This window comes from Astatotilapia calliptera, chromosome 1 (genome assembly GCF_900246225.1).
Source record: "Astatotilapia calliptera chromosome 1, fAstCal1.2, whole genome shotgun sequence".
Classification (NCBI taxonomy): Eukaryota; Metazoa; Chordata; class Actinopteri; order Cichliformes; family Cichlidae; genus Astatotilapia; species Astatotilapia calliptera.
This window is the reverse complement of record NC_039302.1, coordinates 10,808,126-10,834,654: the sequence shown is the minus strand read 5'-3', so window position 1 is coordinate 10,834,654 and position 26,529 is coordinate 10,808,126. Positions and strand designations below refer to the sequence as shown.

The following is a 26,529-nucleotide window of genomic DNA, read 5'->3' as shown; positions in this document are numbered from 1 at the left end:
CATTAAAAAACACAGACAACTGATGCGCGGGAGAGGTTTTGGTACAAAGACAGAACCCCTGACACTGTAATATTCGGTGATGAAAGCTAATTGCCAACTAAGCAGTTATAAAGAAACGCCCTCTCTCTTTCTTTTCCTCCTGGAGCAGCGAGGTGAAATTAAACACACAAACACACACATTATTTACATAGCTAAAGCCAAAGGACAGAGCAAAATAAATGCAAACTGTGCCTCCAAAGCGCACACGCAAACACACAAATACTTGCAGAGCTGAAAACCCTCCGAGCTCTGAATAAAGTTAAGATGTGAGTTGAAAGGTTCCAACCTTCCTCCTCTGTGAGCTGCAGACACCAGCTCAACGTCACTGAGCGCTCATCGCTCGCTCCCACAAATGTTCCTGACTCTGAAAGAGTTCAGCTGTGGAGGAGGGAACGCTCCACCCTATATTCAAGTGTTGCAGGTTATGGGGCCAAAAAAAAAAAAAAATGAAAAGAAAAATAAAGAGGGCATCCTTTTAAAATCATCAGATGAGTTTTGGTGTGAATCTATAACCCTCAGACTTTGTTAGCTGTTTGGTCTGTGACTCTGTGTGGTTTTACATTGGTCAGTTTCTCTGTAATGTGTGTGTGTGTGTGTGTGTGTGTGTGTGTGTGTGTGTGTGTGTGTGTGTGTGTGTGTGTGTGTGTGTGTGTGTGTGTGAGAGAGTGAGTGAGTGAGTGAGTGAGAGAGCATTGGTCAGCTGGGTGGATACCTGAGATTATGACTTGTGTCAGGGGCTAGACACAAAGGAGGAGGGCTGCTGGTTGCTGTGAAGAGGGATGTGTGAGAAGGAGGGAATGTACGTGTGTAAGTGATTTCAACCAGTGGGCTTTTTAGCCTCCGCTTGTTCTTTGCCTTCCATCTTTGTCTTTGTGATCTCTGCTGAATCAAGGTCCTCATCATCCTCACTCTGTACCCTCTCTTCTCCATCCTCTTCCTCCTCCTCTTCAGTACTTTCTTGGCTCTTTCCCAGCTGGAGGTTTTCCAGGGTCTTGGACACCCAGGATTCAATGCGGCTGCTCAGAGTGGGCACTTCTACAGAAATGGGTTCAGGAGTGTAGTCCTCCTCCTCATCCTCCTCTTCCTCAGCCTCCTCCAACATCCCAGGAACCAGGGTGGAAGTGGTGGAAGTGATGGATGAGTTCAGCGGCCCCCTGCAGCTTCCATCCAACGAGCCTGTCTCTGTGCTCTGCTGAGAGGCCAGCTCCAGCCTGTCGTCAGCTCGGACCTCATCTCTCTCTGGAGCCGGAGCCCTGGGCTGGGGAACGGTAGCGCCAAGAGGGGCGGTGTTGTTGGTAACTGGCGGGGCCTGACTGTCTCTCTGGGTGCCTGTTAAGGGTGAAGGGCGACTCAGCTCGCTGTCTACAGGCTCTGGGGCATCAGAAGTCTCCATCATGCTCCTCCAATTGGTCTCTGAAGGAAAAATACAACCACACGGTCCATTTTCTCAGATCACCAACATTACAGGTGAGGAAAGTAACTCAATAAACTACACACTACACAATAGCTTAAAAACATTACACCAGTGGTCCCCAACCTTTCACATGTTTGAGTTGTTAATACTTCCAAATAGAACTATCTGAATTTTATTCAGGAAAAAAAGTCTAAATTAATGAAAAGTCGAAGAAAACAACCATATTTCTCTAAACCTTAGTGTTGCCTACCTTGTTTCCCCATTAATTATCTCACCATCCCCAGGATTTATCCACAGAAAATTCTGTTCGACCTTTAAACCTAGGTTTGTAACAACTAATATACTGTACATTTAGATAAACAGAACTCTACTCCAACCAGCTACTACTGCCAAAGAGGTTCTTTGATAACACTGATAACATAAAACAAATAGTAAAGAAACAGAAACAGGGCTTACCATATTCCTTTTCATTAACCTCTGAGATGGGCTCAGAGAAGATGGAGCAAAAGGAGATGGCTGAAGCAGCAGAGTGGTTGCGGGAATGCCCCATGTGATGAGGGACCTTCTTGTCATTCTTCAGAGCCTCCTCAGCCTGCTCCTGCTCCAGAGCGGACACCATGTCCTTGTAGGCCTTCCTAGCCTCTTCGGTTAAAGAAACTAAATGGTTGAAGAGTCCCTGAGAAAGGCATTTAAAAAAACAACAACAAACAAACAAACAAACAAACAAACAAACAAACAAACAAAAAGATACAGAGAGCTCATCATCATCACCAACTTGGGCAGATTATGTGGATAAAGGTTTAAAATGACATGAGTGTCCTACCTCAGCTCCAGAATAGTTGAAAATGCCCACAACACTAACGGGCACCAGCTTGTTGACACAGCGTCCGAGAGCTTTTCTGCCCAAGGCGAACACAAACGGGATCTCCTGCTCCCTGGCCATCGCAATTACATTGTATAAAGCTTCATCCAAACCACCTGCAGCACAGAAAAACAATCAGTGACTCAAATGTATCACACTCGGGAAGAAGAGAAAACTAAACAAAACAAAAAACCAACACACACACAATGCTCATAATTCTGATTTTTCTGACTGTCCGAGTCAAAATCGAATAGAATAAAATGAAATCGAGACCTTGTGAATCAGAATTGAATTAGTTGTAGAAATCAGTGATGGTAACCTGCCCTAATTAGATCTCAAAAAATCTAATTAATCTAAAGCAGATAAACCGGCTTTCATATAATAATAACTGCAGAGCTTGCCCAGTATGGCCAGCAGGAAATGACATATCTTGTGGCCATGCATTACTAACATGTGGCTATGTGCATTTGATCTTATGGTCACACATTACCACATTACTTGTGGTAATGCAATAGTACCTCTAATATCTCGTGGCAACAAAATAACCACATTGGCCTAGCAAACACAGGTACTGCATTCCCCTTCTTGAATCCATTTTTGGTTGAGCTTCGTCATTGCTCAGTGTGTGAGCTGTTTAGTGCTAAATAAGTAGTATAGTTTTTTTATTTAGCTTTTTTTTTATCATTTATTTTTTTTGTTGTTCCTGAAAATGACTCTATTAGGCCACAAACAGTGAATTAAAACAGGCTGGAGAGCTAAAATATGAAAACTGCTGTAATGGTCCTTAAAAACAGACATTTCTCTGTTAGCTGCAACATGTGACTGATTTCTAATTGCAACATAAATATATTAACAAATAATCATATGAACTCAAACCTATTGGCAGCTCAGCTGGTCAGACCTTAGACAATATGACCCAATATGGCTTGATGCTGGAGGTAGTACTGCAATAATCACCTTTGGCCTGAATCTTCTCACAGTTGGGAGAGATGATGACACACTTAATCTTATGAAGCTTCATGTGCTTGGTGACCTCTCTGAGACCCATGACCAGGCGACGCTTGGATTTAGCCTTGGTCGGATCCTTCTGGTAGACTCGCTCCTGGAAGCGAACCAGTTCCTGTAGCAGCAAAGTCACGCTCTCATCGATCTCTTTGCTCAGCACTTGGTTACAGTACCTGCAGAAGAGGGAGGGAGAAAGAAAGAAAATGAAAATGACAATAAAATGCTAAACATTCTTTTAATTGTAACAGTTAATTGAAGAGTGTCTTATGGCTAACAAAAAAGGACTAGGAGATATCTACTTGGGACTGACTTATGTCCTACAAGGCTTTAAATGACTTTCAAAGTTTATGCAGCTCTTCGTGACAGCTTTGTTTGCCTCTTTGTTCATAATGCTTATGCTACTATACTTTGCTACTGGAAGTTCTACTGGTGTGGTCTGGGGAACAAGTGTCCTGGGGGTCATAGCTGAGAGGAGGAGTGTGGCTACAGAGGCCTTTTGAAGACTTAAAAGCTAAATCTGTTCTAGACGAGTGGGTTGGCACAATAGGCCCACATCAGGGGCCAGAGAGGGACAATGCTGTATTTGTGACTGCTGGCATACATTTTTGCCGAGAGAAGACAATGCGCTCGGCATCTGTGCCATACTCTACAATTCTTTATTGTACAGATCCACCCTTAAAAACACCCGATAACATTCAGAGTATGCGTCTTACAAGCAGAGGCTCTGTGATTTTTGAGTGGGGCAAGTATTTGCTTTACTAACCAGTTTTGTTACCACACTGGGTTTTTGCAGACATTCCAGGCATTTCTTACTAAAGGTCTGCCCCATTCGATAGTCACAGTTATTCAGTTCACGCGGGGTAATAGTGAGCACTTACTCTCTGAAACGTCGGCTGTGGATCTTTGTGATGGCATTTGAAGCCATGGGACTTCCGATACCCGAGCTGGCAGGAGAACCTTGGGACACTGGGGTGATGCTGTAAGGAGAGTTCTGACTGGCTGGGGAAAGGGATGTATCACTGGGCACACTCAGACCATTTTCTGGATCACAAAAAACAGACCACAAATAAGAATGAGGAACTTTATAACGGATTAAAAAAAGAAAAGCGTGGGTACTGAATTACTTCACTTCTTGGTAATGACACTGACCTTCCTGAGAAGCAGGCTCTTGTGTAAGATCATCAGTAAAATGTAGACACTCATCCCCATGTTCGTCATGACTTGATGACTCTTGTTCTGCACATGGCTTCCCTTTCTTCCCCTCACGTTCCTTCAAAATAATCTACATAAACAAAGAGAAAAAATAATGTCTAACACAAAGGTACTTAAAGAGAATTTTAATATACTTTCTTAAATTATTAACCTTCTTGAGGGCTGTTGGTCGTTTGACTTTGGGGATCTCTCTCTCCTTCCCTCTCTTTATACGAGGTGCAGTGGAGTCCAAGGGATTTTGCGGGGTCGAGTGCGACTGCTGATGACCCCTCAACATAGACGGCACACTGGTAAAGCCTGAGCTGTGGAAGGGAGTAGTTGTTCCAACTGCAGACAAAGAGAATGAAATCTAAGTATATGTAGATGTGTGTGAACATAGGGGTCGTGATGTTTGGTTCAAGGCTGCATGACAAATCAAATTTTTATCTTGATCACGATTTTTGCTTCCTGCAATTACATGAACATGAGCAGGTGGGCAACATTTAAATTCCATGTTTTGCCAATTAAAAAAATGCAAAGCAAATTAAGTGCTGCCTAACTTCGACCACATGCCAATCACAGCTGCTCCCCACTGTGTGCAGCTTGAAGTTTCCTGCACTTTATGCACAGCAGAAGGCAAAGAGCTTGTAACTCAAAGCAGCCAGTTGCTACATAGTTGTTAAATGGAGTACTTCAGATTTATCCTGCAAGCTGCCTGAAAACACACGACAAACTGCAGTAGAATTAATGCCAAAGATCCATGTCCACTAAGAACAGTTACAAATGCTTTAGGAAAAACGTTTCCTCTCGTGCAGTTAGTTTTTTCAAAGTAGCAAAACCCATGCTGTATGCAAAACGTCACAGGATATAAAAGGGATCTCATAGCTGTTGAATGCTTTGCTGCATATGTTCACATCCATCGTGTGGGTATAATTAATTTTTAACATATGATTAACTTTCCCGATACCTGTAAAAGACAGTGGCTTGGTATTGGTGAGTTGCCTGGCTTTCATAGCCTGCTGTTGCTTCTCCAAAGCTGCCAGCATGTCTCCCAGGTCAAGCTCCACAGAGGTTTTGCTCTTTTTCCCTGCTGCTTTGATAAAAGCTTCCTGTCAGATGACAAGAGACAAAAAGTACATAGAATTTTTAAAAGGTTAATTACAACTGAAGAATACCAGGTTTGTGTGCTAAAAATAATAATATAATATTTTAAGGCCATGAAGTGGTGAGTTCCAGCCTGTTCCAGCCCAGGGAACATAAGCAGAGTTCATACCTGTAGTTTCTTCTGCTCCATGCTGATTTCAGAATATTCCTGTGCAGTGGCCAAGGCAGCAGCAAGAGCCTTTTTCCTCTGGCTTTTGGCCCTCTTGGGAACAGAAGTGGTGATGGGGATGGGTGTCTGTACAATGTTGATAGGGGAGTTTTCTGGCAGATTTTCCAGCTGTTATGAAAGTAGATGCACACATTAGCAAAGATGCAAAGATTTCCCAATACAATATTTGGTGATTTGGCTGCATTGATACACAACCATCAGGGGACAACAACAACAAAATATCCAGCTGTCAGAAAACAATTTTTCCACCCTGTGTGTGATTTGGTACATCTTAACTGCACTCTCAATTTCCCCTCAATCATGTACAACTTCAATTATCAACTACATTTACACACTGAAAGACATAATTGTGTCACAACTGAGTGATGGTGAGTAGGAGGATACACTCCAAATGTTTGTACTTATTTAAGGAGGTGATGTGCACTGACACTAGTTAGATAAAGAAATCTTGCTGGACACTTTGCTATATACACAAAGTATGAAGTAATAGTTATCCATTATATCAAAACGTTTGCATTTCCTATTTTTTTTTAAAATAAAAAATAAAATAAATTGCTTATATAAATCACATTTAACTATTAATGTAGAAAAAATAGAATGGCACATCTGTTCATGTTTTATGTCAGGGATGGTATCACTGCCTGATACAGGGAGTGCAGAATTATTAGGCAAGTTGTATTTTTGAGGAATAATTTTATTATTGAACAACAACCATGTTCTCAATGAACCCAAAAAACTCATTAATATCAAAGCTGAATGTTTTTGGAAGTAGTTTTTAGTTTGTTTTTAGTTTTAGCTATTTTAGGGGGATATCTGTGTGTGCAGGTGACTATTACTGTGCATAATTATTAGACAACTTAACAAAAAACTAATATATACCCATTTCAATTATTTATTTTTACCAGTGAAACCAATATAACATCTCCACATTCACAAATACATATTTCTGACATTCAAAAACAAAACAAAACAAATCAGCGACCAATATAGCCACCTTTCTTTGCAAGGACACTCAAAAGCCTGCCATCCATGGATTCTGTCAGTGTTTTGATGTGTTCACCATCAACATTGCGTGCAGCAGAAACCACAGCCTCCCAGACACTGTTCAGAGAGGTGTACTGTTTTCCCTCCTTGTAAAGCTCACATTTGATGATGGACCACAGGTTCTCAATGGGGTTCAGATCAGGTGAACAAGGAGGCCATGTCATTAGTTTTTCTTCTTTTATACCCTTTCTTGCCAGCCACGCTGTGGAGTACTTGGACGCGTGTGATGGAGCATTGTCCTGCATGAAAATCATGTTTTTCTTGAAGGATGCAGACTTCTTCCTGTACCACTGCTTGAAGAAGGTGTCTTCCAGAAACTGGCAGTAGGACTGGGAGTTGAGCTTGACTCCATCCTCAACCCGAAAAGGCCCCACAAGCTCATCTTTGATGATACCAGCCCAAACCAGTACTTCACCTCCACCTTGCTGGCGTCTGAGTCGGACTGGAGCTCTCTGCCCTTTACCAATCCAGCCACGGGCCCATCAAGACTCACTCTCATTTCATCAGTCCATAAAACCTTAGAAAAACCAGTCTTGAGATATTTCTTGGCCCAGTCTTGACGTTTCAGCTTGTGTGTCTTGTTCAGTGGTGGTCGTCTTTCAGCCCTTCTTACCTTGGCCATGTCTCTGAGTATTGCACACCTTGTGCTTTTGGGCACTCCAGTGATGTTGCAGCTCTGAAATATGGCCAAACTGGTGGCAAGTGACATCTTGGCAGCTGCACGCTTGACTTTTCTCAGTTCATGGGCAGTTATTTTGGGCCTTGGTTTTTCCACACGCTTCTTGCGACCCTGTTGACTATTTTGAATGAAACGCTTGATTGTTCGATGATCACGCTTCAGAAGCTTTGCAATTTTGAGACTGCTGCATCCCTCTGCAAGATATCTCACTATTTTTGACTTTTCTGAGCCTGTCAAGTCCTTCTTTTGACCCATTTTGCCAAAGGAAAGGACGTTGCCTAATAATTATGCACACCTGATATAGGGTGTTGATGTCATTAGACCACACCCCTTCTCATTACAGAGTTGCACATCACCTAATATGCTTAATTGGTAGTAGGCTTTCGAGCCTATACAGCTTGGAGTAAGACAACATGCATGAAGAGGATGATGTGGACAAAATACTCATTTGCCTAATAATTCTGCACTCCCTGTATAAGAAGGACACATACACAGCCCTTATATTCAAATGATGGCACAGAAAACTGTGTTCAAAAGGGGTTTTGCCTTACCAGGTTTTTGGGCAGCTTAGGTTGCGTATGTGTCTGAGCTGGAGTTGATTCTGGTTTGTTGCTGCGCTGAGCGGCCCCACCAGAAGCAAGATCTGGAAACTCATCTTCATCCTAGCAAATCCACAGAAATCCATTTGGCACAAAATTCAAATTCTCTAAAAAAAAAGACATGTCATGGTAACAGTACTGAGATATTCACAGATAACACTCGCTCACCTCAAAGTAGAGGGGCTCTGGAGTGAGGTCTGTGCCTGTGACTGCTACTGGCGGATGTCTTTGTTCCGACTGGTTGAGTGGCATACGCCCTTGACACCCACTGTGGTAATCCTGAAAGGCAGAAACAGAGAGTGAACACACCAGTCAGACAGGGTACCACTGATATTCAACAAGTTTCTCAACCCCGGTCTATTTGTGTAGCTAGTATCAAAGGAGGGGAACTTGTTGGGAAAGGAGGCCAGAGCAAAAATAGCAAAATAAACAAATTCACACATATAGCTGACTCAGTATTTCAAGGCATCTAAAAATGGCAACAACAAAAAAAAGAATGCTAATGATTTATGTAATTTTGAAACATGACAATTATTTCTCTTTAAAGTACATTATGCTGAACAAGTCTGTCTCTGCTCTACTGGGATCTATTTTACCTGTGAGAAGTTTCTCTGCTCGGGATTCTTCCTCTGATCTGCTCTGTGAAACTGACCGTTTCTGTCCACCCAGGACTTTGAGGTAGCCTGAGATGCTACATTTACCCAGGTACCTGCTAGTAAATATAAAGGGGGGGGGGGGGAAGTATTTCTCATACAAAAGGAGCACCTCCATCCTTTTTAATACAATAACTACAGGATACGTAATAGATATCAGTATAAAACACAAAGTGAAATTGAGCTCAGAAAATATCTTAGACCACACTTACCAGTCATTACACCAGCCTCTACTCCCTATAACACACACAGACAAAAGGACAAAAAAAAAAGCTGAGCCATTTGTGTGTTTCACTACGTGGGCAAATAAATTTAAAGACTTTAGTACAGCTCCCTCATTGGTGTTAGCTCTGCTATGTACTTAAATTGGCTCTATTATAACTATAATAGCAAACATGAAAAAGAAAAAATAGACTAAAAGAGAAATTTGGAAATGTGGCACTTTATACTACATTATACTTTTATTATACTTTTTCCAAGTATAACAAAAACAAATCCTCCGATTCAAAGTGCCCTCAGCACCTTTACTGTAAAATTGTAAATTAATTTAAGCTACATCTGATGAAAAATGTACATGCTACCTATCACTTTCGCTCATTAGTCCTTAGGCTTATGCAGCTTCTAGGCTGTGTGTTGCTCTAAAGCAATCATTTAAGTTCCACTCTAAGTACACATCAGAACATATTTTGACAGATATCACATTACTAAAGCTAGAGACACTGTAACTGACCTTTCGGTGTGACTTTAAAAATATTCAACTTCCTCTTCCCATCTTACATCTGTACAGCTTTGTTTATTTTATCCTTAACATGATTAGAGTTAAAAATATCCTTTGCTGATAAAATATATATTTCAAAGGTAAGTTTATTGGTTTTGGAGGACTTTGTCAGTAGGCAACATACCATGGGTGCTGCTGCGTTCTCTGCTGTTCTTTGCATCGCCCCGATTCCCTGGTTATGTTTGGGGCTACAGTAGCCGCTATCACTGTCTATATCGGCTTCACTTGCACCAGTCTCGTTGTAGCTTTCAGCTGGATGGGAAGCCCGTCTTCTCTTTGTTCGGTTTTTCCACAGCAGAGGACTTACTCGCTCGGCAGCACAACGCCCTGATACCTCACCTGGGAAATCTGAGGACAAGGTAGAGGAAACTTAGACCGTCAAATGTAATAAAACTTCAGTCAACTTTACTCCGACCATCAATGTGACATTTTATTATTATATGGTTGTAAAATCCCATCTGTGGAGTCAAACTATTTAAACAGGCTTGTTAGCTCACTCAAGCAAAAGAAATATTGCTGACATACTTGTCTGCGAAAGGTTAACCTCTCTAACTAGAAAATCAGCATTCCACTTTTTTTTGTTTTTATTTTTTTTAGAAGCACAGACATCACCAACATCAACCTGTAGGACTAGACCCAGCTCTTACTGGTATTGTGTCCTACTTCCTCGCTGACAGGAAAGAGTCTTGTTGTTACGTAAAGCAATTAACTCTAACAAAGTCTGGAATGTGTTCAACTTCAGCTTCCTTCAAGCTTCAAAAAGGAACATGACTGACCGTAGTCATATTTGAACTCAGATTATTCAGTCTTCAGACTTAAAAGTCTTTCTTATTTGACATTGTTTATTGTTACATAAATCCTGCATACAGCCTGAGTGCTAGGAATTAAACATATCTTTAATTATAGCCACAGTATTCGTACCGGTCTGCTGTGCTGCATCCACCAACATTACGGTTTTAGTCCTGCCATCCGGCCCTAAGGTGCACACCTCCTTCTGTACAGCTACACTCCTGGTTGGAGGCCGACGACCTCTTGTAGGCTGGCACACACCCAAATGTTGCTGTAGAACAAAGAAAGGGCATTCTCACAAAGTTGATAGAGATAAATGGGGGCAAACGTTTTAGTGTGGAATAACATCAGTAGAACAAAATCCAAATAAAGCTGTTGATCTTCTGCACCTTTGGGAGAACATTAGACCGGACCATGCCTCTCCCCCGCTGACTGGTCATTCCATATGCTGGCCCCAGTGCCATGGGTCTTTCACTGACATCTGCAGACACAGGACTGACCACTCCAGCTTGTACTGGACCTGGATAGGTGCCAGGGAAGGGCTGGTAGAAGCCCATCACAGGTGGGCATGGCGCAGGCATGATTTGGTAGTAAGCGTAGTCATTAGAGACAGGCGGCTGGGGAGAAGACAAGATTGGGTAGGCCAGGTATGGACCACCAGGGGTAGGATTAGGCTGCTGCCAGCGCAGCTCTCCTCCATTATACATGGGATGTTGCCTGTGGAGCAGCAGAAAAATGACATGTTGGATTATTACCAATATTACACCCTTTCAACTAAACGCAACCATGAAAATCAAGCATGTCTTCTCCACCACAGGGTTTTTGTGGAAAGCTGTCTAAAGCCAGCTAAAAATTTTCTGTAACAACTTAAACAGAACAATACTCCCTTCCCTGAGCACACTAAACAACAACATACAGTACACCACAGAACATTGCATGTTAGCTAAATATCGGCAAATACTGAAATTTTTTTATATACCAATGCATCTCTACTTTGTGGAATTTGTTTCCAGTGTTTAAAACGTGTCTTCGTTTTTTTTTTTAAACATGTAGCACTGCTGGGACAACTGATTAATATGTCCTCTACAAAATAAGAGGGCTATAATGGAAAGGTTATCATATGTAATGCTGGTTTGTAAGAGGGTACATGCACAAAATACACAAATGGTGATAACGATCCAGTTGACATTTTCACAGCCAGCCTGCTATAGTGGGCATTTCCTTGCATTCAAATTGTAGGGAAGGAAACAAAAGAACGGATGTTCGCAGGATATAACAGATCACTCAGGACAAAGAAAGAGGGACTGGAAACACAGATTACCCCTCGATATAAACTCTCTAAAGCTATGGAGGTTTCCATTCATAATTAAACAGTCTTACATTACAGAGCAATGTAATGGTTCAGAATCAGCGCATTGTTTCAAGGATCTGATCAGCATCTCGTTTTGTGAAGCACAACATTGGGAATGAAATGTGTGTTTTTTTCAATGACTTTAGTGACAAAGAATAAATGAGTTACTCCAAAAATAGAAGTAGTGGCGAACAGTTTAGAAGAGAGCAGATTGTTCTTATGCAGTTCAAAAGTCACCAGACTTCCCACAATGCTACAGGGTGTGATATTTCAACACTAGCAACACTGGAAAAATCCATAATTATCCTGAACTGGAACCACCAGTCCCATCAGCTCAGAGACAAGAGTTGGGGTTTCAGCCTTAAAGGTTTCAACCATACCCAAATGTCCCCTCATTTTGGGAGAGTAACACTACCTGTTGGGTTGGTTCTCCTGGACAAAAGGGTAGCAGGTGATGAGGTAGCTTGGAATGGGAGTACTTTCCACCCCTCCACTGCCTCCGCCCCCTCCTCCACCTGCCTCGCCAGAAAGACTCATGCTGACTAGTGATCCGTCAAGACCTTTCTTCTGTGGGATGAACGGTTCCACTTCAGGTGAAAGCTTCACATTCTGCACAGAGATGAATGAAGAAAGATTAATGACAGATGCTGAACAAAGGCAGACAATATTTGGCTCCATGAGAAGACGGAAACATATCTCCACCTAAGATCTATTTTTCAAATTCTAACTAGTCACTGAGCCAGCTGATCACATTTTCCACACATGTAACTAAAGAGAGCAATGAATAACATTATTGTACTGTTATTGCAACCCCACACCTACTTGAGATAGCTGTAGAATGAAGCAACAGGTCATAACAATATAATCATGAAAACCCTTCTATGTTCTCTGCCCGGGCAGGTTTGTGATGATTGATAAGCTATCGCTCTCATGTTAAAAAAAATTCTAGCTAATGGAAACACTTTACAACCTTAATTCTAAAAACACTGCAAAACAACACTGACAGGGGACAATTTATACCCAGGAACATTAATACTATAGCAGCAAACATCCAAAAGAGACAAAGTGCAATTCACTGACTACCAGCAGACTGACCAGTGTTATGTGTTTTGTAGTAATCATAAACTATGCCACACATTTCCTCATACAGTTTCTGTTGGTTTACAGTCTTAAAGAGCTAAAAAACAAAACAAACAAACAGGAGGGCCTTAACACAAGGACATAAAACTTCATTGAGATCAGATATGACTTAACACCCAACTGGAAGGGAGACATACACAGAACACTTGCCGTTTATATGGTCGACTGAAGCCAAGAGGAGTTTGGAATATTTTTATGACACATTTATGTCATTTATAATGGGTGTTACCTAACTAGCAATTTCTATTCATTTTTATTTTTAGGGCAATCGCAATTATACATTCAAAGATAATGTTTGAGGCCTTGAACGTTACAATAATTTAAAAAAAATTAAGCAAAATATAAGTTAAAAGTTCAGTTCCAAACTCTCCTCAAAATGTTTCCTTTGCCATTTGTCTAGAAGTAATTTGCATTCAAAGTAGAAGTCAAAAACTTTACTTAATATCATGTCACCAAAGACGCTTTACAGCTTATTACATGCTCCTTAAATGCTTGTCTGACGAAATAAACAAACAAGAGGTCCTGGTGAAAAATAAGCAAAACACTAATGCCCTGAGGCCCCCCAAAAAAGACTTGATTTGAAATACATTTGATTAATATTAACAAAATGCAAAATATTAAGTAAAGCACTACGGACCAAATATAACTACCCCTCTTGTGCGTCATTAGTTTTTCCTTTATTGTTTACAAGAGCCGGACACACCTCTGAGACCGTGGTCTAAGTTGCCATTTTGCAAAAGATGAAGAGAGGTGACAGAGTTCAGAGTACAAAGATGGCCCCTCACTTCTGTGAAACTGTGGTCGGGATGCATGAATGGAGTATCAGTGCAGCCAGGGGATGTCACAGACAGCTATTGTCTCCCACTGCTATTGTCTGTGGGCAGTTACCACCTTTTCTTATGTAACCTATGGAGCTCATTAAATCTAAAGAGCGTTATGGTAAATGGAGCCTGCTCTGCCAGTTTGGTGACGATCACACAGCCATAAATGAAAGATTCTGAAACTCCCAGACCCCCAGAGAACGGTAGCAATGTCCATGACCAGAACGATACTTCCCCCAGAGTTGAGAACTACAGCAGTAGTTCTAAATGTATGCAGTTGCATACTATGGCTGACAGGATGATGTTACAGGATTAAGTTTGAGAGGATAAAGTAGGGACAGTACGACAGGATAAGCTAATTATCAGCCAAGCCACAATATGGAGGCCTTGTGTGCACTCTGGGTGAATCTTGCATTTTGAACAGTAGTAGAGAATCCAGCTAACAATGTGAAGGAAGACATAGCTGGTCAGAATTCATAGCTTGATTTAACCTCGTTTTTGAGATGGTTAATGCGTCAGCTGTGATTGAAAAAAGGGCAATGAGGTCAGACCCAGATGTGCATCCCTTGGGGATGATGGACTGGGGGGCTACTGATCTCACAAGCCTTTGTTTGTGCAAGCATTTATTCTCACACCAGCTGCTGTCAAACACCGGCAAACAGCATGCGATTGTGTGCTGAAACCAGGGTGGACAGCGAGAATGTTACACATAAATTAAGGAGAAGAACATCATCAGCATTGTCACATGTATTTTCTTAGAAAAAAGGATCGCATTTGACCTGTCTCATCCAGAAAAATCACCAGGAGGGAGCGATTTTGATGCCAGGTTATTTTGAGAGACTGGCAACAAAAGCCTCCGAACAGAAAAGTCAACTTTCTGCATAGCTAACAGCGTCAGAGGAATGACAGACATGCAGAAGAACCAGACATTCCTCTGCTGACGACCCATGAAACCTCTCCGCCTCTCCGATGACAACAGCAAACATGCAAACATACCCACCTGACTGAAACCTTTTTCTGAAGTCTCGAAGAAATTACGATCACAATTACACAGTTAATTTAAAAAAAAAAAGTACTGCTACCGCCCACCTATCGCTCTGACTAAAATGACAAGCACTCTCAAAGAACAGCAAAGGTGTTAGCTTTAGTTAGCAAGCCGTGCTAACATTTAAGCAAGTCTGTCCATAACCACTGGAGTACTGCCACAGATATATTCCCAAGACAAAAAAAAATGACCAGAAACAAAAATGCTGGAACAATAGAGAACAAACACACCGTGTGCTACCTTAAAAAAAATCGCCCTTAACGCTTTAAATGCCGTTAGCCGTTTTACTATTAGCTTCCTAGCCAAATAAGAGGAGTGCTTTTATTGCTGTCGCTTGACAAAACACCGAAGCTCATTGTAGCTTTAGTACGAATAATGACACCAAAAAGCTCATTTACGCAACGAAGCCATTTGAATTACACTATCGCTTTAAGAGCAATGCAAAAAGGATCCGAATTTTTGGGGCCTCGATATAAACTAACGTTATTTATCAATTTCTAAAGGCTAAAGCGTTAGCAGCACTCCAAAAAAAACCCCACACCAATTTGAAATAAACTGTACCTTGTTGTCACTCGCGTCCATGTCAGTCACCGACGCCGCGCCAGACCGTCATCGACCACAGTGTGGACGTCAGGATTGAAGTATTTTTAATTTCTTCATTGTAAATATTAATAACCAACAGTCACTCACACCCAGTTTCTAAGCAGACCCCCACCGTTAACTGCTGCTGCTGCGTCAGCTAGCTGCGCTCTCAGCAGAGTAGCTGGTGTAGAGGAGCGGACTGCTGTCAGGGGGAAAATGGGTGTCACCTGGAACGGAAGCCGCTGAGGTCCAAAAAGTTTCAAGCGACTGGAAACCGTTTTACGTCACGAGTGCACAAAAAAATCTTCAAAGGGGAAGTCAAAGTAACACGAAAGAAAATGCTAATGAATCTCAATGCTAACAGTTTCAAAACCTTTATTTATTCAATTCTACTTGATCAAATTCCCAAAGCACAAAGTTTGTAGCTAGTCAAAGGCAGCTGAACTCATTTAGTGCTGAGAGAAATCTTTATTACCAACAGGCAACAGCATACATTAAAATACTGTGTACAGGTTTTCATACACATTTGGAGGTTTTGTTTCACAACTTAAGCAACTTTGTGTTGCACATGAAAGGATTTGCCAATTAGGAACACGGAAAACAAAAACAAGTGCCAGTGATTTCCTTTTATCAGCACAAAACAACACACTCTGAACACTGTCTTAAGAGTGCTGGAGGTCTTCTTGATATTGACGCATTCTCAAAGCCTGTGCTGTGCCTCTTGACTCAGAGGATAAACTTGAAGGAGCACAGTAGCATAACTTTATGGATGTATTCAAACATGCCATTTCTCCTTGTCTCTTGATTTTACAGGCCATCATGTGAGCTTGCTAACAATGGCTTGGTTCAAGGAGTTCAGCTGATTTGTCCATTTGTCTAAAGCTGTGTAACGAGCCCCTCCTCTTTTCTGGTAGTCCAGTTCTAGTAGTTGGTTCACCTGGTCAATTCGTCCATGGATTGTGCTGTGAAGGAAAAGGAAAGAAAAGTATCAGTGTGTTTACAAGACTTCCACTTGATTTTATATAGGAGTTCAGTGGATTTTTAAAAAGTGCAGCACTAAAATGCAATTTTTATTTTTAAAAATACCATTACCATGTGATACAATAAAAACACATAAGAAAATACAGAACACAAGACCAATCAGCGAGTGTAACTCCCCAACGAAGAGCAACGGCTATACTAAATTTTTTGCTTTTAATACAATATGATGACATCACCCTGTTATGGCATCACTGTGACATTTTGTAGCGCATGAGAAAAAAAATAAAACAGTTTTTTGTACAGCCCTCTCCATGCCTTGTCATGACTACCCTATATGGTTTCTTGAATTTTTTTTTCTTTCCAAAGTCAACAATGACCTTGGGGCGCTAACAAGGTCCGTCAAGGTTCAAATACTTAAGCCAACATAGGTACTAATATCCTCCAAGACCCAGAATATTGTTGTTAATTGTGAGTAATATAACGTTTTTACTGATTTTCACATTGAACTTGATTTCCACCTAAATTAAATCAGCTCATTATTGGAATCTAACATCACCCAAAATCTGATATCTTGCAAACTGTGGACACTAGATTACTAACAAATAGACAAACAGAGGAACAAGCAGAAGGAAGCGATTACATACGCCCTCCTTTCAGAGGCAGAATAACTGAGAAGACAAAGAAGCAAAACATAAAGATTTTAGTTTTTGAAACCATATTTAGGAAAAGAAAATAATAACTGTGGTTTTTCTTTTCCTGATACTTTCAATCTTGTAGCAAAACCTTGCAGATGACAACAAGAAAATGACTAAAAGTAAAAACACGCTGTGTGTTGTTTTCACATCTTGGCATGTCATTTACACAAGCATTTACGTAAGGTCACTGTTACAGTAAGACTGTAAATTAAACTGAAGATCTAACTGAAACTGTCTATTCATACCCGCCTTACTCCCTTATTGGCCAAAGGATGCAAAATATGAGGAAGTACATCTATCTACAGGAAGGATCTTTTTTCTGCTCAATTTCTCAGCACACATGTGAGAAGCTTACTTATCCAAGATGCACTGCACCAGCAAACTCTCCACGTCGCACACATCAATGTTCAGCTCCTGAAACACAAAGGAAGAAGTGAAGACCGATCCACTCAGATGCACGCCAACAAGTATACCTAAACATTCTGAATTATTAATAATTCCCCTACTTATGTGAAGATTATCAGTTTATCAGACACTTTAGCTCTCTTTTCTGTTTTAAACCAAACGTTGCTAATCAAGGTTGAAATAAACAGGGGAAATAAACCTACAATGTACATTTCAGTTCTTTTTTTTGTTTGAATTCACATTTTTACATATTATACCACAGAACCATACTATTTTAGTACTTCTTTCTGGAGATCCATTAATGTGATTATATACCTGTTGACTTCCATATGCTGATTTCATCAGGATAAAGTTATGTTGATGCCAAAACAGTATTTTATTTACTTCTGTTATACTTGATTCCATTAATCTTTAAAGACTGAAAGTACAGTGACAGACTGGGAAGGGAAACCAAATTTTCCTTTCAGTCAGAAATGTATGCCTCTCACCAAATCAGCTCCTTTCATCTGTGCCGGAATGACAGCTGCACATTCCAAGGCAATGATGTTAAACTAAAAGTAATGGAGCTTTTTTTACACCTGAGTCACATTTACACCTTTCTTCCCATAGTGTATACACTGTGTTCAGTTTTGAAAGCGAAGACTGCTAGACTGATAATAAAGAATGTGACGTATAACCAGAATCAACAACATTTCAACATGAGATTCTGTCTGAACACCATCTTTGTTCTGTACTCCACATTCAGCCTTTTGGTCTTGAATATAAGTGAATGCTTTTCAGTAGAACCCATTTAAGGTCTAAAAAAAATTCAAATGAGCATAAATGGTTATCTAAAGAGGAAAGACTACAGACAGAGTCAATGTATGGGACAACTTTATTGCCCTTGGTCTTACCTTTGATATGAAAGGGATGTGTATTCTTGTGTACGGTTTGATGAGTTTAATAAGTACTTGAGTTCTAATATTGCGCAGGAGTTCTGCAACAGAACATCACATAATCAGATACACTTTTCAAACTCATTCACTGAGCACGTGGACTGAAGTCACGTTCACCACTCACCCTCTATGTGCTCTCTGATGAAAGGGTCGTCCATTATGTTACTGTGATTTGTTTTCAGGATTTTCTCAAATTCAGTGATGTCATTGTTCTGGTAGGCGCTGAAAGGGAAAACAGTCACTGTTGTTTTACTGTATTTATGGTGTCCCCGTGACCCACACACAAACTCTCATCCTGAAAGCTGTCAAACACATTGCGAAAATGTTACATTTTTATGTAAACACCATTCTTATTGCAGTTTTGAGCGTGCATTCCGAGCTTCTTGTTTATGTAATAAGTCTTAAATTTAATCGTAGAACACAAGATTGTGCCTGTTGTTTATGCAAACATGCAGACTAAAGAGTGTAAAAGAGGAAGCAGAAGACCAGTAAAAGTTTCAGGAAGACAAAAAAAATATGGGCTGATCATTTATAAAAATCCTCTTACTGCTTTGCGAGCTGCTATGAATAAGCCTACTACCACTAATTTTGTTAATATATCACTGTTCAGGCTATTAAAAACGATTACAACTAGCATGCAATTGCACAACTTAAATTATTAACCCACACACCCTAAGTAAACCTGAAAAGAACGTGGGATTTCCGAGAAATGATTTTTATACATGATGTGCCTGGGACTGATGGCAATCTCTGCCAGTTAAAAGTCTCTTTTTGTGTTAAAGCTTGTTCTCTCCTTACAGACACGGTTTAGTGATGGAGCTGGAGACAGTGTGCAAGCAACAACCACACAGTGATCATAGAGATCATTATGTAATAAAAACAATCTGGCCCTTAGCAGATAAATACAACTACTAAGGATCAGGTAGGTAAATATCACCTCAGATGAACTACAAAACAATACGTTCTACATTGTCATTATTTATTTAACAAAAACTAAATCAAAATGCAGAAGCAATCTCTGAGAAAAACTAAATACATCCTTACTATTTCCATAGAAATCCAGAAGGTAAGTAGGAGCACGTGCTGTGAATCAAATATGCTTGATTAACTGATTATTAGCAAGTGTGACCACTTCTATGAAAGCAGATGTTTTGGCAGTTTGGAGCATTTGGGTGTGTGTTAACACAATGCCAAGGATGAAAGGCATCATCAATGATCTTTTGTGTTGCTGCTCATCATATTGGGAAGGTTTCTAAGGCAATTTCCAAACAATATGAAGTCTGCCATACCACTGTTTTCACAAGTGGAAAAAATTCAAGACAAGTGTTTTCAAGAGTGAACATCCCAACAGGGTCAGACTGTGGAATGCTCAGAGATTTTGCAAAAAACATCCACGAGCTAGATCTCAGACTCTACAGGCCTCAGTTAACACGTTAAATGTCAAGGTTCATGACAGTATAATGAGGAAAAGACTGAACAAGTATGGCTTGTTTGGAAGATCTGCGAGGATAAAACATCATCTCTTTATAAAGAACATGACAGCATAGCTTAGGTTTGCAAAAGTGAATCTGAGCAAACCACAAGACTTATGGAACAATATCCTTTGGCTAGAGGAGGCTAAGGTGGAGACCATAGCAGAAAGCAAAACCTTTTAAGAAAACCAAACACAGCATATCAGGAAAAACACCTCATATCAACTGTCAAGTTCTGCATTTTGCCCTATTTTTTGTTAAATAAACGACGACACAGTATAATATGTCATACTTTGTAGTTCATCTGATGTTCTATTTAACTCATTTTAAGACCCGTTCAGGACTAGATTATTCTTATTACTTGTATGTAATAACTTATAGCCCTTGTTAACTAGTACTGACTTAGGGTTTTCCATTAGGTGGTAGTACCTGTACCAGGTACTTTTTTTTTTAAAAACCTATTCAGCCAGGGTTCCAACTGATCTGAGGCAATCCAAAGATGCGACATCAACAGACTAGCCACCGATTGCCTAGTCAGTGATATCGCTTAATGAGGCGCGACAGCATCTCGTTTATGAAAATCAAACCAGACATTTTTGAAACCCCACAACACGAGAAAAGGCTAAAAAATAAAACAACACCATGGTCCCCGTGTCTGACAAAAAGCAATACACCAACCAGAATATATACCATCACTGTTGCTGTGGTATTCCTGTTGCATACAAATGTCATCGAGGGACTTTCAGCTAAAGGAAAATGACCAAAACAGAGTAGAGTCTAGTTGCATTGAGTCGATCTGAGTAAGTACTAGCGGAAAAGGTGTTTTTTGGATTAAACAACACCTGCACTATTTTTTATGTTTAACAATTTGTGCGCTTAACTAACTTTGTGATGCATGCTGTACTATTAGTGAATAGAATATGAATGCATGCTTACCTTACTAAGTTTGTCATCGCTAGGATCTCTGGGTCATTTTTGTATGGTTTGGCCTTTGGGGGGGGGAAAAAAAGGACTTATTTGCAGCTTAAGCATAAAACATTATTCATTCATTAACAATGCATACGAATGTTACACGCACAAATCTGTGACCGATCAGTATTTAAAAATTTAGCCTTGCCTCAGATCATGCATACAAACAAATGAACCCGATAACAATATTAGCAGTTCGCACGTTTCATGAATGCTTCAGTAATTCTGCATGTGCACTTTTTTTCGTGTAAAAACAGTTCAACTTACAAATTAATGAATAAAATCCACTGGATGCCTTTTCAAAATAACAACAACAACAACAAACCCTGCAAAAACATATGGCAACCAGCTAATCTGTGTGTTGTTTATATTACTAGATACACTCTATCACCATTTACGGAAAGCAACCTTACAAAAAATTATAAAACAACTAATTCCCACCTCTTGAGAGTCAAAGGGGTTAATTCCAGACTTCATAAGCATGTTTGCTAAGACCAGATACTTCAGGCATGTCGTCCTTCGTGGGCTTCCAGACTCGTCGTAGTTTTTAAAGGCCTCAAAGAAGTCTGTGTGAGCTTTCTCAAATTCACCCTCCCTCAGATGCATCTTCCCACCACACTCTGGCCAGGACCACGACAAAAACAAAAAAGCAAAAACCACAAGTTATGCAGCAAAAAGCTTGACAATATATAGTGTAGCAGTTGCACATTAAACTATGCAACTGCTCTGTGAGCTACGCCTTCATACCTCTAATAACTCCCATTATGAGTGGATGAGGAATGGCAGATTTAATATGAAGGGACTGCTCATACAAGGCTTTCAATTTCTTGTTGTTTTTCTGTGCTGTGTACATTTGGATCTCTAGAGCATAGATCTCCAACAGCTGCGTGCCTTTCTTTAGGTCATCCTCGCCATCATCTGTCTGTCGTTCATAAAAAAAAAAAAAAAAAGAGAGAAGCAACCATTTATTAAATAATTACTATTGTGAAATATACATACGCTTCTAACATACCAGCAGCTTCATGATAACAAAAGTAGTGAATAAAGACTTATTTGAACTCTTAATTAAGAAATGGATATTATCTCAGCCTGAAGTAACCGGGCAACCACGTTGCATTTAATTAGATCTACAAGACAATGCTGTGATAAAACCAAAGACACATATTCCATATTCTGCAAAATAAAGATTAACAGAACAAATTACCTGACAGGACTGGTGTAGTTGTCTAAGGATCTTTTGCAGTTTCCCATATTCTTCTCTTTCCAAGTACAGTTTCCCCAACTGAATTAAAAAATAAAGTCTGAACATTTATTTTACTAGAGAATTATTTAAGACTACCTGGAATCAATGGGAAATCGTTGTATACCTTTGTATTAGTTTTGAACCACAGTCTGTCATTTTTTGCATCCTTCAAAGCCTCCAGTGTGGTTTCATAGAATTCCTGGAGCAAGTCCATCTAGTGACAAGAGAAGTAGATTTTAGAAAACACTGAACACGGTAAACGCTTCAAGTCCCCAAAACATATGCATGTCAAACAGTCTATCCACACCTGTTTGGAGGTAGAGATGTAGTCCAGAATGGAGTTGATGGACTTCTCTGAGTAGTTTCTGGTAACAGCACTTCTTATGTACGTGAGAAGCTGCTTGTACCTGTTCATCATCTCTGGAAAGTTTGTCTACAGAGTTGAGAAACACATTAAACCACCTCTCAATAATTTGTGGGGTAAGTGTAAAAGAAAATGGTGAAAGGTTTTACAAAGTATACCAGCTTAAAATTGATTTTGATCATCTGTTTAAGTGCTTTGAACCCCCATTCTCCTTTCTCTCCTTCTAGTTCCAGCACCTGAACACACCAAAGTCAACATACGTTAGTAAATTCCATTTTTAAGTAACTTAAATAGAGAGCTACAGAGAAGAAATTATTGTTCTGGCGCATGACTCCACCTTCTGGAAACTGCTAAGCGCTGCTTTGGGATCATCTTCCTTCAAGGCTTTGGAGTTATAGTACTGGTTCTCCAAGTCCACATTTGGCTCTGAATTGCTGTCCTCTGAGTATTCCTAAGTTTAAGTATACAAGAATGTAAAAACTTAGATCGCAAAAGTCACTTCAAACGTATAAAACACATGTTCACCACAAACTCTCAGCAAGTTAACGCAAAAACTAAGCATGCCAGACCGCCTGTGAAAATATTCTATTAATATTAACCATGAGCTAATGTTAGCTATTGTCATGCTTGCTAGCTAGCCAGTTGACTTGATTTTCCTGACTGCAGTTCAAATCCAAATGACAGCTGGATACGCTTTAAACTACGTGTTTAAAGTATATTAATATCAGTTAGCAGCATATCAGCCAAAACCAACTATGGATAGCCAGCTAGGAAGCTAACTTTATTCATTCGCTGTCAACTTGGTGCTAGCCAGCAGGCTAACTAAAGCGCTAACATTAGCTAGCATGTACTGTCGGGACTTGTGTCAGCGCTCAGCGGACAAACGTTAACAATATTCAAGCAAGCAGAATAATTTTATTTATAAATACCAGGTCGTAATCTTCTTCATCATCGCACATAAAATCATCTTCCATGTCAGACATCTTGCTGGTGTTCCTTGTTGTTATTCACAGACAGACTACTGTAGCCCGGCCTGTGCTGTGTTTTGCAGCAGTGAGGTGATGGGTCGGGGCGGTAAGACGCAGGGTACACTTCCGTCTATAGATGGCGCTGTTGGATCACGACTGATACGTGAGGTTTCACGTGGACGTCATAACGTGACATGACAGTAAGATAATTTTTATAACAATGCTTTTGACTTGTTGACTAGATTTACTGTTAGTGGAAGAAGAGTACATTTACTCAAGTACTATGGTTAAACTGAAGTGTTTTGATTTCAAAGGCAAACCTTGTCACTAAGAATATGAAATTTATTATTTTAGATTTAAAAAAATCTAATTGGCCTTTAAGCGCACTAACATTGTACTAATACTAATGTAGTATTTGAAAAAATGTACTTTTTTCAAATAAGTACAATGTATAATGTACTTTTTTTCAGCTAGTTAACATCCACTTAAATTCTATCTGTGTTTGTTAGATTTCAGTTAGCTCTGTGAATCAAGTTCACGGCAACAGGATTTCGTGACTCCTCAACACTCTTGGCTGCCACACAAAGAGCCCGTTGGCAGCATGTCTTCCCGCTTTAGCCTCTCTGTCTCACTCTGGGGGTCATTCCACATTGAACCATGTGAAAGATTTTATTTCTGAACTGATTTAGTTCAAGTTGCAAACATTTACGCAATCATCTTCCTGTGTCATCAAGTTATGTGTCATAAGTTTATTTAAAAAAAAAAATCCTGATGAGTGTGGGTGAAAAACTAAAGTCGATCATCCTGCGCAGTCAGGTTGGCCATAATATTTACAATGTCCAGACATGAATCACTAACATCAATACCAGAGGAAAGAAAGTTAAAGTCACAGACTGACTAAGTTTTAAAGTATCAAAAAGGTTCATATTTATACTCCATATGCAAATGTATGTGTATTAATGTGCCATAGGGCGACCGTGGCTCAGGGGGTTGGGAAGCGTATCTGTAACCGGAAGGTCGCCGGTTCGATCCGCGGGCTCTCTATCCTAGTCGTTGTGTCCTTGGGCAAGATACTTTACCCTACCGCCTACTGGTGTTGGCCAGAGGGGCCGATGGCGCGATATGGCAGCCTCGCTTCTGTCAGTCTGCCCCAGGGCAGCTGTGGCTACAACCGTAGTTTGCCTCCACCAGTGTGCGAATGTGAGAGTGAATGAATAGTGGTATTGTAAAGCGCTTTGGGTGCCTTGAAAAGCGCTATATAAATCCAATCTATTATTATTATAGTTGGGTACTATCCCCAGTCATTTATCATGGAAGGCAGTCATTGCATTTTCTATATAATGTAATTCTGCAAATTTTTAAATAGAAAGAAAAATATTCTAATTGGTATGGACATGTATGCATTTGATGCAATACAGTTTGGGTGCACCTCTTTATTGCATGCATGAAATGCGTCATTCCAGCATCAGTGGTGTGTGTGTCTTTTGTCTGTCATCATTTCATTAATTGCACTAGGTTAGCATCAACACAAAAGCTTCACAAATAAGCAGTGTTTCTCTGCACAAATCAACAATTCCAGAAAAGTTGTGGGTCTGAGATAAAAGACACATGGGTGCTAACATGCCCTGTTTTGTAATCACGTCACCCACACGCCTTCTCAAATTAGATGGCATCTTCACATACCTAAAGTGCAATGTTATGGCCACAGGCTAAGTAATGTTGTAACACAGTGACGGTCTCTAAAAACTGCATGACCCAGCTGTGGTGAGGACATGTTATAGTATTTGAAGGGCAAAGCTCATTCTACTACACTTCAAGGTCCAACTTAATGGATGCCAGGCACCCTCTGCACACGGCCATTAACAACCAGAAGAGTCTGTTCAGTGACAGGTTGCTTCTCCCAAAGACAAGAACTAACAGACTTAAAAACTCCTTTGTCCCACACGCCATCAGACTGTTTAACTCCTCTCTGGAGGGGAGAGGGAGGGGAAACAGGAGGACAAAGGAGGGGGGAACAACTAAGCTGTAGTGCCTCTTCACCTCACTGTGCAATACCTTTTGTGCAATACTTTTGTAAATAGTCAACGGTGCAATAGACTCAATACTTGAAATGTGCAATTCACTTGTATTTTTATTTTTATTCCCATTTACTCTATTTATCCCCTTCGTATATTTTATTTATATTGTCTCTGTATTTATATATATGTGTGTGTGTGTGTGTATATATATATATATATATATATATATATATATATATATATATATATATATATATATAATATTCTGTAACTCTGTAACTTCTGTCGGTGCTGTGCTTTTTTGGAAATCGAATTTCCCAGAGGAACCCACCCGAGGGATTAATAAAGTTCTATCTAATCTAATCTAATGCCAAAGACTTTATTTATCTAATTGAGTCAGGCAGACGGTTCATCATGATGTTTAACCTTTCCATGCAAATCTGCAAAGCTTATTCAGCAATCCAGAAGTGTGGTATTAAACCTTATAAACACACATAAGCATCCCTTCTTATTTTCAGTAACTGTTTAGGATTAATTGTTAAAATTAGTACAATGATATTATTCCCTTGGTATCAATGTATACACTACAGTTCATAAGCCGTTTAATTTTTTTATGCCAAAAAGTGTTTTATGTTGAGCCTAATAACCTTTGCAGAGTTAATTTAATCACATTCACGACAGTCTAGTAAACATTAGAAAAGTCTTTAATACATCTCCATCATGGCACGTGACAGCAAACGCCTATGTACCTTTCTGTCTCTTTTACTCCTTCTCTCCTCCAGCAGGCTGCCTCTTTTATATACTTTTGCCAACAGAAGAGCCTAACACATTAGGCCATTGTTGTCCCTATGCCAACTCCCTTGTAGATGATTACTCACGTATTAAAACAAATGCACAAACAATCACACCCCAGCAGTATGCAGGGTTGCAAACCTTGTGCAGTCTACCCTTAGGCGATCATAGCGGCTCGTACTTTTAAACTCGAGCAAGATGCGTGACTAGCCTGCTTGTTTTTCTCTTTTTACTTTTTGGTAGATGTTTTCATTTTTACAAGGTATGTAGAAGCGTGTCTTAATTTTATGCAACGGCTTCCATCATTTGGGGGTGTTATTTCAAATCCAACTTCCAAAGAGCTGCAAAGTCACTGCAGCCAA

The 26,529-nt window shown here is 40.1% G+C and overlaps 2 protein-coding genes across 3 annotated transcripts; both read right to left on the bottom strand.

Annotated features, from left to right (window-relative positions):
- Positions 1-679: 679 nt before the first annotated feature.
- Positions 680-15,708, bottom strand: secisbp2l (SECIS binding protein 2-like). Of its 2 annotated transcripts, none has more exons than XM_026163538.1 (18): positions 15,305-15,708; positions 12,153-12,346; positions 10,776-11,103; positions 10,519-10,657; positions 9,722-9,945; positions 9,032-9,056; positions 8,763-8,878; positions 8,335-8,445; positions 8,119-8,229; positions 5,785-5,952; positions 5,479-5,620; positions 4,684-4,859; positions 4,470-4,602; positions 4,199-4,361; positions 3,273-3,493; positions 2,277-2,431; positions 1,910-2,129; positions 680-1,452 (listed from the first exon to the last, which is right to left on the bottom strand). In XM_026163538.1, the coding sequence occupies exons 1-18, from the start codon at positions 15,323-15,325 to the stop codon at positions 857-859; spliced, it is 3,243 nt and encodes a 1,080-aa protein (XP_026019323.1). In that variant the 5' UTR covers positions 15,326-15,708; the 3' UTR covers positions 680-856. The 2 variants fall into 2 exon arrangements, with proteins under 2 accessions (XP_026019323.1, XP_026019327.1); XM_026163542.1 differs by having other exon boundaries at positions 8,763-8,875.
- Positions 15,709-15,773: 65 nt separating this feature from the next.
- cops2 (COP9 signalosome subunit 2) lies at positions 15,774-23,517 on the bottom strand. The gene is made up of 13 exons (XM_026163550.1): positions 23,319-23,517; positions 22,727-22,840; positions 22,548-22,625; positions 22,333-22,458; positions 22,150-22,239; positions 21,987-22,064; positions 21,530-21,704; positions 21,224-21,402; positions 20,750-20,802; positions 18,466-18,563; positions 18,300-18,382; positions 17,357-17,415; positions 15,774-16,287 (listed from the first exon to the last, which is right to left on the bottom strand). The coding sequence occupies exons 1-13, from the start codon at positions 23,370-23,372 to the stop codon at positions 16,143-16,145; spliced, it is 1,332 nt and encodes a 443-aa protein (XP_026019335.1). The 5' UTR covers positions 23,373-23,517; the 3' UTR covers positions 15,774-16,142.
- Between the last annotated feature and the right edge of the window lie 3,012 nt (positions 23,518-26,529).

What these genes read in the sequence shown, in the direction of transcription:
- secisbp2l (XM_026163538.1), bottom strand. Translation starts at nt 15,325, where the DNA reads ATGGACGCGAGTGACAACAAG. An exon ending in AGAACGCAGCAGCACCCATG is followed by an intron (nt 9,057 to 9,721) that starts GTATGTTGCCTA and finishes TGTGTGTTATAG; the next exon opens with GGAGTAGAGGCTGGTGTAAT. An exon ending in TGGAGCAGAAGAAACTACAG is followed by an intron (nt 5,621 to 5,784) that starts GTATGAACTCTG and finishes GTCATCTGACAG; the next exon opens with GAAGCTTTTATCAAAGCAGC.
- cops2 (XM_026163550.1), bottom strand. Translation starts at nt 23,372, where the DNA reads ATGTCTGACATGGAAGATGATTTTATGTGCGATGATGAAGAAGATTAC. An exon ending in CGCTTAGCAGTTTCCAGAAG is followed by an intron (nt 22,626 to 22,726) that starts GTGGAGTCATGC and finishes TGGTGTGTTCAG; the next exon opens with GTGCTGGAACTAGAAGGAGA. An exon ending in ACATCCCTTTCATATCAAAG is followed by an intron (nt 17,416 to 18,299) that starts GTAAGACCAAGG and finishes TTTGTGTTTCAG; the next exon opens with GAGCTGAACATTGATGTGTG.